At 37.6% G+C, this 12,625-nt stretch overlaps 1 protein-coding gene across 1 annotated transcript in view; it reads right to left on the bottom strand.

The window, feature by feature from the left end:
* The window catches only part of unc13a (unc-13 homolog A (C. elegans)), a 54,879-nt gene that overhangs the window by 11,783 nt on the left and 30,471 nt on the right, over positions 1-12,625 (bottom strand). Inside the window, exons 30-38 of the mRNA XM_065246538.2 lie at positions 11,844-11,987; positions 11,443-11,520; positions 11,319-11,342; positions 7,436-7,513; positions 7,242-7,330; positions 7,007-7,159; positions 6,800-6,923; positions 1,617-1,673; positions 1,280-1,360 (exon numbers count right to left, since the gene is read on the bottom strand). Of these exons, the coding sequence (XP_065102610.1) occupies positions 1,280-1,360; positions 1,617-1,673; positions 6,800-6,923; positions 7,007-7,159; positions 7,242-7,330; positions 7,436-7,513; positions 11,319-11,342; positions 11,443-11,520; positions 11,844-11,987 (828 nt within the window). The remainder of the gene's footprint in view (positions 1-1,279; positions 1,361-1,616; positions 1,674-6,799; positions 6,924-7,006; positions 7,160-7,241; positions 7,331-7,435; positions 7,514-11,318; positions 11,343-11,442; positions 11,521-11,843; positions 11,988-12,625) is intronic.

Below are 12,625 nucleotides of genomic sequence, written 5' to 3'. Positions count from 1 at the left end.
AAAAAAAAAAAAAAAATAGGGGGGTTAAGGTTGTTATTAAAAGAAATGCTGAATAGCAAAAACCACCTTTGAAGGTTGTCATGTTGTCTTATTATATTTGTTTTAGCTTAATTTGTGCCTCTCTTATTATGTTTGTCAGTTGAATGTTAATTAGATCCAATCCATGTTCAGTAAATATAATATGCATAAACATGTTGACAGAACCTATTTTACACAACTTTTGAGTTTAAAATATATATATATATATATATATTAAGTTGAATTAACTCAAAATTTAAATTGTAATTATTTTACTGTCATGTTAGATATGAACTATTTGATGTTACTGGCTGTCACATAACCCAGCCGATCACAACATTACACTGTGAAAAGTGAAAAGTTGGATAAACTAATAAAATTACTTATTCAATTGGTAAAACTTAAAAAAGTACAACAAAAATTTTCACTTTAGGTGAACAATTTAAGTTAAATAAAGTAAAGTTTGTAAACTCTTTTCCCGCTAGCTTTTTTAAAAAAAGTTGTCAGCCAGCGCAAGCATTTTTATGATTTTCACAAAAGCTTAATGCCTTCCAGAAAAAAATTATTTGAATATATAAACATCCAATATAATACATGAAAGAACAGACCCTCTGCTTTCAAAAAAGTTTCATCCATTCTTTACTTTTTATTTTATAACCTCTCAAATATGGGTACGTTTCTCCAAAAAATTCCACATTTGGAGCAAAAAGCTGAAATAATTGAATTTTTGTAAAGTACTTTTGTTAGAGATCAGATTCAGAGCGATGATCAAACGTGGAGTTTTTAATGTTTGGCCTTAGAGGATGCTTCCAGGTTTTATAAGTTGGGTAAGAGCGCCACCTGGTGGATAACAGCCGAAATACGGATTGCCGTAAAAACTCGTCATTTGTAGGAAAGCGTTTTCTCTTAATGGACTCGTCAATGGCGGGGAAAGTGTTAAGTGTTATCAATTGGAGTAACTTTTTAATTTGATCCAACTTTTTACAGTGTAGGAGCTATTACTGTGCGTTCACACCAGACGCGAATGAAGCAAATATGTAGTTGGGCGCATGAACATCAATGCATGTGGAATTCGAGTCATTCGTGTGTGAAATTTAAAAATGTCCATCTTTGCATTGACTTAACATGTAAATCACTTAACGTTTCATTCTCGTCTGGTGTGAATGCACCCTTAGGGGTGTCCAGTAACCTGTTACACTATAAACTATTATTTTTTATGTAGACATTAACATTACAGTCTATAATGAAGCTTTCTACTGACCTTTATAGTATCCAGTGCTAATTCAATCACAGCACACTGTTTAGGAGAAAGTGCCTTGGCCTCCTCTCGAACCATGTGCTCCTAAAAAAGACAATTCTTAAGTTATTTAAAAAGAAAGAGAAAAGTTTACAATAAAACAGCATATAATAAAACAGCAATGAGCATTTCACTCTTAATTTTGCAATTCCAGGGTAATTTAGTATTTTTTACACTAAATCCTCGGTGCTGCACTTAAACTCTGTGCTAAAACAAGCATTTATTCATTTAGCAGATGCTTTCATGCAAAGTGAGCATTAACAATTTTGTAACAAATCACGTTTGCAACAAACACATTTACCTTAAGCTTGGAGAGCTGACCGAGCTCTTTAGCAGCATTAAATATGAGCTGAGTGCCCTGGAGGAAAAGAAAAAAACAATGGAGGAAGCAAAAAAAAAGGAAAAACAGGCCATTAGCCAGATCACAATGGGTCGACAGAGTTGTAGATATAAATGTCACACATAAAATCCAAGCGTGCTTCACTCTCACACGCACATATACACGTAAACTTTCGAAGTGCGACATGAGACGTAAACTAGCTACATACATAAGACGAGACAAAGTAGAAAGGTTTACAAAACCAGTAGGTCCACAGCCCAAATAACAGCACTCTGGTGATATATCTAGTATCTATGACTGGCTGATACTCTACTGTATTTGGATATATCACTAAGTGAACGAGCCTTGTGCACCGTTTAATACCAATGTGTACAATGCACTCCATCTAGAAACAAAGACTGTTAGTTTGCAAACAAAAAAATTATGCCTTATTTTGTAGAAATATAAGACAAATAAGGAGATGCATGCATTATTGAACCTGGTTTAAAGATTTAAAGTGTGAGTTTGTTGTGTCTGAGCACCTGTAATGTACTACCAAGGGACTATGGTGTATCTATAGGGAAACCCACACTGCAAAAAATCATTTTCCTAATCAGTATTTTGTTATTTTACAGTAATAATCCTTTAAAACAAGATATAGTTAAAATCGGTCAAAATATGTATCCCAGCGGTCACTGGGGCGGCGCCCTTTCATGCACCTAAGGAGTTTATATTGGTACCTCATATTGGTACTATTTTAAAGGGTACTGCCCCAGTGACAACTGGGCTTCATAGTTTGACCAATTTTAGCAAAACTGTGTAAGATATGAAGATTTTTTTAAAGAATATATCTTAAATTGACATTTTTTCTGACTGCAATCATAAACATTTTGTTAAAATAACCTTTACAGAAAAGCCACATGTGCAAAACTCCCATGTGGAATGAATTACATGAAAAGTGTTTATCTATTGAAAATGTCACAAAAATGCATGTGGCATTTCTGTTAGTAAAGAAAAGTAAAGATGAATAACTTGCCAATGGCACAACCGGGCAATAAAATGAATTCAAGACATATTCCCTAAAACTCATACAACCTTAAACACTTTTGCCTTTAAAGTGAATTTATCCAATATAATGTTGAATTAAATTTTGATTGAAAAAAAATGATTTTTGCAGTGCACAACTGCACTGGTAAACAAGATTACAGAAACGCTGCCTCCACCGGTTTGTTTCGACAAAAGGACTCAAGTCACACAGAGAAGAGACACTGAGAAAGAGAGAGACAGGACACATTGAGCTGAAGGGATTTAGTTCTTACATCACTGTGACAAGCAAGCTTCACCCTGCCCTGTGAAAAGAGGATAGTGTTATTAACTTCAGCATTGGTCCTGACTCTCTTTAATAGGCTGACAGTGTCCATTACCCAGTAATTGACAGGCCAAAGGGCCAATCACATGACCTTAAGGAGAGGCAAATTATGAAAATGTATTCAAAGTCTTAGAAACAATACAGTTTGCTATAACATGATTTAACATTTCATGAGATTTTCACTCAATATCCATTGTGATTCTAGTTTGGGACCAACTAAAAGGGTTCAATACATGTTCAACTCTAATCGTCAGCATTTTAACTATTTTAACTTAGGGGCGGTTCACATTCGCATCTTTTGTGCGAGCAAATGTGTTATTTTCAATGTAGATGCGCAGAAGCTTGCTCAAATAGAAAGCGACGTGAAAACGACACACTCTTTATGCAGGTGCGTCGGGAGTTAAAGGTCACACACCGGGGGCGGGGCGTACGCGTCATGATGAAATACTAGATTATTAATGAATTCAATGTTTTTAACAGATCCCTCTAACAAAAATAGCTGCGTGATGAAGTGAAACTAAAGGGTTAATAATCACAAACTGTAGCAGATGTTGTAGAACGTCTGGCGAACGATGATAGATGGCGTGAAGATTGTAAAAACTGATTATTTCCCACTATTAATTACCCTCAAACATTCTCGTGTAAACAGGGCCTTAGAGTTTTTGACTAAACTCCGCCCACAGGAATACGTCAGTCGCCAGCTAAGCTCAAACGGCTCAGGCTAAGCTAAGCTAAGCTGCTGTCAAATCACAGCACAGTAAACAAACTACACAATCAGAACTCGTTACGTATTTCTGAAGGAGGGACTTCGTAGAACAAGGATGACATCAGCCCGTTTTTAGGACAGCGGCATACAAATAAGTCAATTGTGTGAAAAAGAATGTTTTTTTTACACGTGAAACATAAACACATGTTATATTGTACACTGTAAACACAATCAAAGCTTCAAAAACACAGGAAGAATGGGACCTTTAAAAATACTTTAAAATACGGCGCGGTTGCGTTTTCCGCACGGTTTTAGAGGCGAAATGTGAACCGCCCCTTAGTCAACAGTAAAGCTAGACGATAGGAGTCTGCAAAACATTTGGGATAGTTGGTTTAAATGCAGAAATGTAAACATTTCGGTACTTTCGGTACAGTTTTTATTTGGTAGTTGTCCCATAAAACTTAATTTTAACATAAATTGCTGTAAATGCAATTTAGTTTTTCTTTACAAATTGAGAGGATGATGCGAAATTGCATTGCATGGCATTGCATTGAACTCAGAACACGTCTTTACTAGGGCTGTGACAATGCATCGTGTTTCCCATTAAAAATATATGTCTGAAATCGATTCTGAATCGCAAGGCTCCGATTCTGTGTTTCACGCACAGCTTGTGCGTGTACTACGGCTCTTAAATCAGTAGGAAGTCCTTTGAGTTGTTTGTAATGTGCATTTAAAAAGGCAACACTTGTCAAACACAATAATTCAAAATATACTTTATTATCTTAAAAATACCTGAAACTATTTATAGAACAGCGATATAAATATGCTTTTAGCCATTTCCTAATATCGATTTTTTTTATGGTACTTCTTCTGTGGCAAAACATTTCGTTTCTGTACAAGTGCGCCCTCTAGCATTTGGATGTGGCGGCATTTTATTGTAATTCATTAAAATTCATTCATTGGGAAAACACGCATTTGCACGATTAATTGTCCCAGCCCTAGTCTTTACGACAACTGTGTCGCAAAAAAGAATAATAAAAAAATCAAATTAAAAGGCACAGCAATAGTGTCATTATAAAATCAGAACATTATATGCAGCGATAGGTGACAATACAGTTCATACAACTGATAAACACACACACTAATGCTATCACATTTTTACTTATCGTATTTTCCCGACTATAAGTCACACTTTTTTCGTAGTTAGGCTGGTCCTGCGACTTCTAGTCAGGTGCGACTTATATGTCAAAATAAATGTATATGAACCAAGAGAAACCATTACCGTCTACAGCCGTGAGAGTCAGCTATATGCTGCTCCTGTATTAATGTAATTCAATGGATTCAGTGATGCGGAATGACTTCGGGACCTTTTTGAACTTGATTTAGCCTATTCAGCCTCCCAGGTATGTTCTGTATGCTATTGTGTTAGCTGAATAAATGTTAATGTAACGTTAACAGATACGGACATCTATTCAGCCTACTGTTCTGTGCTATTGTTTAGTTGAATAACTTGCCTTTACAAATTAAATGTCTGTCCTTGGGCTTAGATTTTGTGAAATCATTTTCTAAATAAATGCGACTTAATGTATAGTCTAGTGCAACTTATATATGTTTTTTCCTCTTCATCGCGCAATTTTGACTGATGCGACTTATAGTCCGGAAAACAAGGTAATTGAAATTTCTCAAAGCCTGAAAATATAACATGTTGAAAAACATTAAACAATCTTCGAGAAGACACGAGACCTTGGCCTTTCACTAGGACCACTGAAGTACACAAGACGGAAACCAAATACCAGGACAGACTGACAGTATAATAATGTCTGCTGGGAGTTTAAAGAGAGTCTCAGGAGAAAAGATCAAATGCAAGCAACGACCCACAGAGGAAAGATTTCAAACAGGTGACAGTGGGAGGAGCCAGAGTAGAAGAGTGCAGGGTCACCTGATAAACCACCTTAGGACACCCAGATAATAGACCGACCACATGATGCAACTAAGGAGGAACTAATCTAAGATCCCAACATATCAAGAGAGGAATTGGAAATTGGGGTGGACATCAGATTGGAGGTTTTTGTCCGAGTCAAACAGGAAATGCACCATGCTGCGGCCACCTCGGATGTAAAGACCGGTGAGGTGGTCGGGGGGAACGGAAGGACAGAAGAAGAGTAAAGAAAGACGTGAGAGACAAATGAAAATGCACTGGACTTGGCAGCCACATGGATCAGAAGGGGGGTCACCCGGGTTCATGAATGTACTGAGGGACACACAGACGTACAGACTGAAGTGCTGTGGTACTTACAATCATCTTTGGTGGTGGAGCGGGGGGAGAGCGAGAATGTAATAATAACCAGAAAGAAGGGTCAGTGAAGCCACAAAGAGCCCCACATCAAATCAAAGTAGCATTGTTTGAAATGCGCATAGCAGTGATTTTGCTTTTCAACTGTGGCCAATATGGAGAACCGGCTCCGATGTAAAGGTTAGATTCTTAAAAGTAATGATATGGGTCTCTTTTGTGAAAATAAACAAATATAGAACAAACAGAAAAAAGAATAACATTTATATCAAGACAAATTAAAAGCAGTAACAGTGTCATCTCTGCTCCTGTAGAAATGTACTTTTTACTAATATGCAAATATATAAAAATATGATTAACTTATATTATAATTCAAATTGGTATACAAATAATGCACAGCTGTGTGACTACAGGACCAGAGAGCAGTCTTGAGAGGCGTTTGAATGATATGGTGCACTCCCATGCTTATAACATTGTTTAGGATGGAAAGGTGTTTTTGTCCATTGTGATTTTATTTGGGGAAGGGGCGTGAATACTGTTGGTGTCCTCAATGTTTTTTTTATTTCCAGTTGCTCTCAGTGTTAATGATCCATAAACAACAGCGTAAAAAATCTACAGAAGACGACTCTGGGCCGGATCTGCGCCGGAGTAGGTAGCATCGGTGCGGATCCGGCACAGATCCGGCCCGGAGGTCGTCTGCTGTCTAGAACCAATTACTATGTAAATGTCTAGTCTAAATGAGGTTTTAAATCCCTTTACATATTGTTAGCTCCCATTTCATACTTGTAAACACTTATTACCGTTTGGTCGGTCAGTGGTGGCAATACGATAGTCTTCTCCATTGTGTTCATGACCAGCTTCCAAAGCTCCTTTAGCACTCGCTTCAAAACGGTCTTCTCACAAATCTTAGCAAACAGCGTGAGGCTGACATGGAAATAAAAATGGTGTGATGAGAGAAAAGGAGTGGAGACATGACTTTCTTGGAAAAAAATATCTATTGATCTTACTTGCTGTCAAGGAAGTCCATGATGGGCTGCAGGACATTGTCGGCGTCCTGTGCCACGCTGCTGCAAGCACTCGCCGGCACGTTTCCTGTCCCCTTCACCTGACTAAGTATATCACCCATCTGCTTTACGTTTTCTTCAATATTTGGCTGGAAACTAGGAAGGAACCAGGAGATGTTACTCCAACATACTGTACGTATTAAGCAACTCTTGCTGGCATGGTGCCTTGATGTCTCACCTGGTTGCAAAGATCCTTGCAAGATCATCCAGGACATTGTTGAGCTTCACCTGCAGCTCTTTTAAGATGTCACTGGCTTCAACATTAAGCTGGAAGAGATATAACCCTACTTGATCAGACTTCTGGAAATATGTGTGCTTATGCTAGTTTGAGGGTTGTAGCTAATCTATTTGGCGGATCTGTGGTATACTTACATCTTTACCTCCCATTGCCTCAAACATCTTCTCAAGCTGTACCCTGAGTTGCTGGATATTGTTGATGAGGATGCATGGCTGTGTGGAGCATAAAAAACAATGAAAATGCAAATTTGACCTGAATTATAGGGCACATATTATGCAAAATCCACTTTTACAAGATGTTTGGACATAAATGTGTGTTGGCAGTGTGTAAACAAAACAACAAAAATCTATCATCTACTTCATTTTTAATGCAGTCTCATAAGAAATGCTGTTGTGATGTCACACTGATAAAGCCCCACCCATTTTACTTAAAAGCTTTTCTAAATGTGTTTGTTAGCACTAACGGCACTAAAGATAAAATTGTCTCAGACTGTTCACAGGAATAAGATCTATTTTAACCGCTGTCTGTTGGTAAGGTAGCACTGAAGCTGTAGCTCATTTGCATTTTAACCCTCTGGGGTCTTGGGTGATTTTGCATCCTTGAGCAGTTTTGACCTGCACTGACATTTGGTCTTTTTTCATTTGCTTAAAACATAATAATAGCAAAAGTCTCATAACACTTTGTTCAGCACAAACTGGGCTACAATGTTATATGAGCAACATGTATGTACATGTTTGAATTTTTGAGAGAAAAGTTTTTATACATGATTTTTGAAAAAGCTACATTTTTAAGTGACCGATATAAGTCCACAAAACCCATACTAAACATGTTTTCTTTCAAAACAGGATCTAGTAGTCTAGAGTTTTGTCTTCAAAGTGATGCGAAACTCATTCTGCCTACTCATTTACTAGGGGTGTAACGGTTCTCGGTAAAGAATCGAATCGTCCTGTTATCCTCCCACGATTCGAGACACACCGTGTTTGATTCGACCACGCATTTCTAATATAGTTCGGTGAAAAAACAACGCATGAAACCGGTAAGGTATGGTTCTGAATAAGCTCTGCGTGTGTTTAGGTGAGAGTACCTGTCCAATCAACTCGTAGTATGCAAATCTGTTGTGGTGTGGACCATTTAGTGCGGCAAGCAGTGATGGGAATAACGGCGTTATAAGTAATTGGCGTTAGTAACTGCGTTATTTTTTTCAGTAACGAGTAATCAAATAAATTACTGTTTCCCCCGTTATAACGCCGTTATCGTTAGTGACATTACAATGCGGCGCGTTACTAAAATTGATCTTACTGTAGTGATTTTCAGCCGCGTATGCTCAGTCTCTCAGCCAAACACTGTTTTTCTCTTGTGTGTGTTGTGAGAAACATAACGAATGATGATTGGCTTAATTTCCATCGGTAGCCAACCAGAGGCAGAGTTCACAAAAAGGCCCGCCCACACGCGCAGTCCAAGTCAGAGGAGCGAGCAGCAGTGTTAAAAAGTCTGAGCAACTTGGTCACTTTGTCGCTAGATTTAGCAACTTTCTATCACTTTAGCGACTTTATAGGACAAATCTAACAATCTTTTCTGGCGTGGTTGGAGACTTTTGTAGACTGACATGAAAATACGCGTCGTTTTCTCTTCTCAACGAGCAGCGGTGCTTCTGCTGACTGTGCCCCATCTCAAAGCACAGACATGCAGCCCGGTCATCGCGCATCAATCACTCCGAAAACACCGGCGACAGGGCGATGGCAAGTACAACAAGCTCAAAGGTAGCGGTCGCAAACACGAAGTATAAAGCACTACTTTTACATTGTTGAGGTGAAAGGCAGAAATGTTTGTGTAATGTGCAACTTATGCCCATGAAGAAAAAGTCTCTCCACGTCTGTGGCAAGTAATTCTGATCTAATAAAGCACCTCACATCGTCACATGCTGCCACAAAATTAGTGATTTCTCTTTAGTATTCATTTTATTAATTTAACATATTTAATTTTGTAAGGGGCATTCAAGTTATTTGAAATATTTTTTTTTTTAAGTAACGCAGTAATTACTTGTCCTGGTAATTAATTACTTTTATAATAATGTAACGGAGTTACTAACTCAGTTACTATTTGTGAGAAGTAATTAGTAACTATAACTAATTACTTTGTTAAAGTAACGTTCCCAACACTGGCGGCAAGCGAAGGAGAAAAGACGCTAATAGAGGCACCGCCAGCTTCATTTAAGTCTACTGCAGCAGCGATGCTCAAGAAAACGTGGACAAAACTGTCAAATTCGCAAGTGCCGTATGCTCAAGGCAATACATCTAACATGACGATTCGCTTGCAGGTGAGACAGAAACAGCACACATTGCCTTCTGTGTTTAAATGTTAACAAACTGATCTTTTAAGAAAAAACTTGAAGATAGTGGCATAGAATATAAAAAGTAACCCTAAGCTATTTTATGTTTATTTTGAAGTGCACAGTAATGTTGGTACATGTAGTATTACAATGCAAGTGCACTTAAGTGAAAATGTTGATTTTGGTAGAGGTTAAAAACTGCTTAGGTTTTTATTTTCGTAAAGAAGCCTGTTGTGACCAAAGTGTACCAAAACCGTGACCCTAAAACAGCGATACGCACCGAACCGTGAGTAATTTGAACCGTTACACCCCTATCATTTACATAAAACAATATATTGATTTACAATTTCTAAGACACTTTTTGCTGAGAAAGGCCATATGCGAGAAGGCGGGAAAGCTCCTGAATAATCTGTGATTGACACCTGAGGAAACAAAGACTTGCATAATGAGCCACATAATGAGCCCTATTTGAAATATTTCTTGACATCTTAATGATGCCTTTTATGTGTGCCATATAATAACTGAACGATTGTAATACTCTAAAACATTTATATTTCAAACATTTATATTTCTAATATAATTTTCAGTTAAGTTGAAATACTTTTTATTCAAATTTAACTCTTTCCCCGCCATTGATGAGATATCTCGTCAATTAAGAGAAAACGCTTCCCCGCCAATGACGAGATTTTCCGTCTTTCCGCAATACCGCTATTATCCACCCTTCCGCAACTTTTTAAAACCGGAAGTATTGCCCTATGGCAAGCTGCTGCATGTCCGTGTCTGTTTTAAAGATCGCTCTGGATGGGATCTCTATGAAAAGTCAGTCACAAAAATGGAATTATTTTTGCTTTTTGCTCAAAATATGGTGTTTTTGCAAAAACCTACCCATATTCAAAAGCTGATTGCAAAAGAACCACTAAAGGTAGGATGAAACGTTTTTTTTTGTTTGAAAGCAGAGGGTCTGTTCTTTCATTTGGTATATTGTATGTTTATTTATTTAAAGAAGAACATTTTCTGGAAGGCATTAAACTTTGGTGAAAATCATGAAAAACGCTGGCGCTGGCTGGCAACTTTTTTTAAAAACGCTGGCGGTGAAAGAGTTAATTGACTTTATATTCGCATAATATAGACCCTTTTACAGCTCACGTGATCAAATAGCCTCCGCGCGCATTTTGGCAACAGAAGTGGTGTTGTTCCGCAGTGGTTCTAATGTGTTAGCAACTCTTTAAAAAAAGTTTATTAAAACAGTTTCCCAGCATCAAAATGTCTGGTTGTTGCGTTTGGTTGCACTAATATAATATACTAATATACGTATGTACCTGCCAATAATATACGTATGTATCTGCTAACGTTTTCTATCCACTCCACTATAGTACATGGATCTGGTAGCTGTGTTGAAAAAGTTGATAAGTCAACTTTTTTTAAAAACTTTCTCTGTCTGTGTTGCTTCACTGCTGATTCTTGCAATACTTCCGTTGCCAAACTGCGCGCGCATACGTTGCCACTTCATCATTGTGTACAAACAGTAAAAGGGTCTATAATCACATTATCAAGTTACTGTACACATACTGTATCTCATTTTTCTTCCATATTGTGCAGCCTTATTAAAATATTCTTTAAAAACCCAAGACCAAGTTGTTAACCTAATCTTAATGAGTCTTTTCATTGGTATTAAATGTAAAAGATACCTTTACAGCACCATCCTTTGCATTCTGGAATTAAAGCGAAAAGAAAAACACAACATGAGTTTTAAATTAAAACCAATTTAAACCAGATTACAGGTTACATCCACAGGACTTAGTAGACTATTACCACTTTCTCCTTGGTGCAATGGTTGGGGAAATCCCTGGAGATAATGTCAGCATAAGAGAGCAGAACGTTGCTGATAGTCTGTAGGGTAAAGAAAGCATGTTAAAATGAGCCCCAATGTGACCAACTATAAGGTTGATTATATAATAGTAAAGTTATTAAGCTAGTTCCTTTATGTGATCCATTCTTCTATTCTAGACCAGCATTAATTTAAGCCACAAAGTACAACCAGCATTATCTTTCTGGAAACTTGCTTACCCAAAGAAGTATTACAGATTAGACAAATTGTGACACCAATATCTAAAACACAACACTGGTTGTTTAAATGATGTAATAATGTGAATAGAAATATTGTGAACTTGACTATGACAAATAAGAACTTCAGATGGGTGTCAAACAAGGACCTTGGCAAATCTTTTCATGTAGTGTCCGACGATCTGTGGGTCAGGACACTCCAGCTTCTTAATGATCTCAAAGCTCTGGTTAAGCTGCGAGAAGACATCCACCACCGAACATGAGAAGAGTGCATGCTCTGAAGTTTGCTGATACTGTGGGAAACAGAAAATTACAGGTGCTGTCAGAGGCCAACATGAGCTACAATATTTGCAACCAGACTTCAGGTGCAAACTCTTTTGTCTGGAAATAATTGGGTTGAGGTGAGACTGTGGCAGCTTCCCAAAGGGCAAAACTAATGAACTTAAGACTGTGCTTATTGGCTCGGGAACATGTTGAGGTACTCAGGAGAGCATTCATTCATCATATTTTGACACGTTTCCTGTAACCTGGAGGTCTATTGTTACTATTACTTACTGTATTTACAGCTCCAGGTAAACAATGGCATTGTTTTGCTTTAACTTTGATGCTTCACATGTCATATTTATATTGATATCAATAATTAGTAATGCTGTATTTTTAAGTAAACTTGGAATTTGATGGTACTTGTGCGTAAATTAACTAGTCATGAGACATGCGAGAACCATTGAGATTCGTTGTTATCGACCTGCAACCAATTTTGAGTTAACTCGTCAATTGCCCTTATAATATTCAACTAAAATTTAACTCGTCAATTGCCCTTATAATCTTCAACCAAAACGTTAAACTCCTCCCCTCTTTAAAATGACTACTCTTCACTTCCTGTCACGAGAAATGGCGTGAGGGGGCTATCGGACACTTGTTTCTGCCCGGG

The sequence above is a fragment of the Paramisgurnus dabryanus genome, chromosome 24 (assembly GCF_030506205.2).
Source record: "Paramisgurnus dabryanus chromosome 24, PD_genome_1.1, whole genome shotgun sequence".
Taxonomy (NCBI): domain Eukaryota; kingdom Metazoa; phylum Chordata; class Actinopteri; order Cypriniformes; family Cobitidae; genus Paramisgurnus; species Paramisgurnus dabryanus.
Note: the sequence above shows the minus strand (reverse complement) of the source record. Positions and strands in the feature narration are given on the sequence as shown.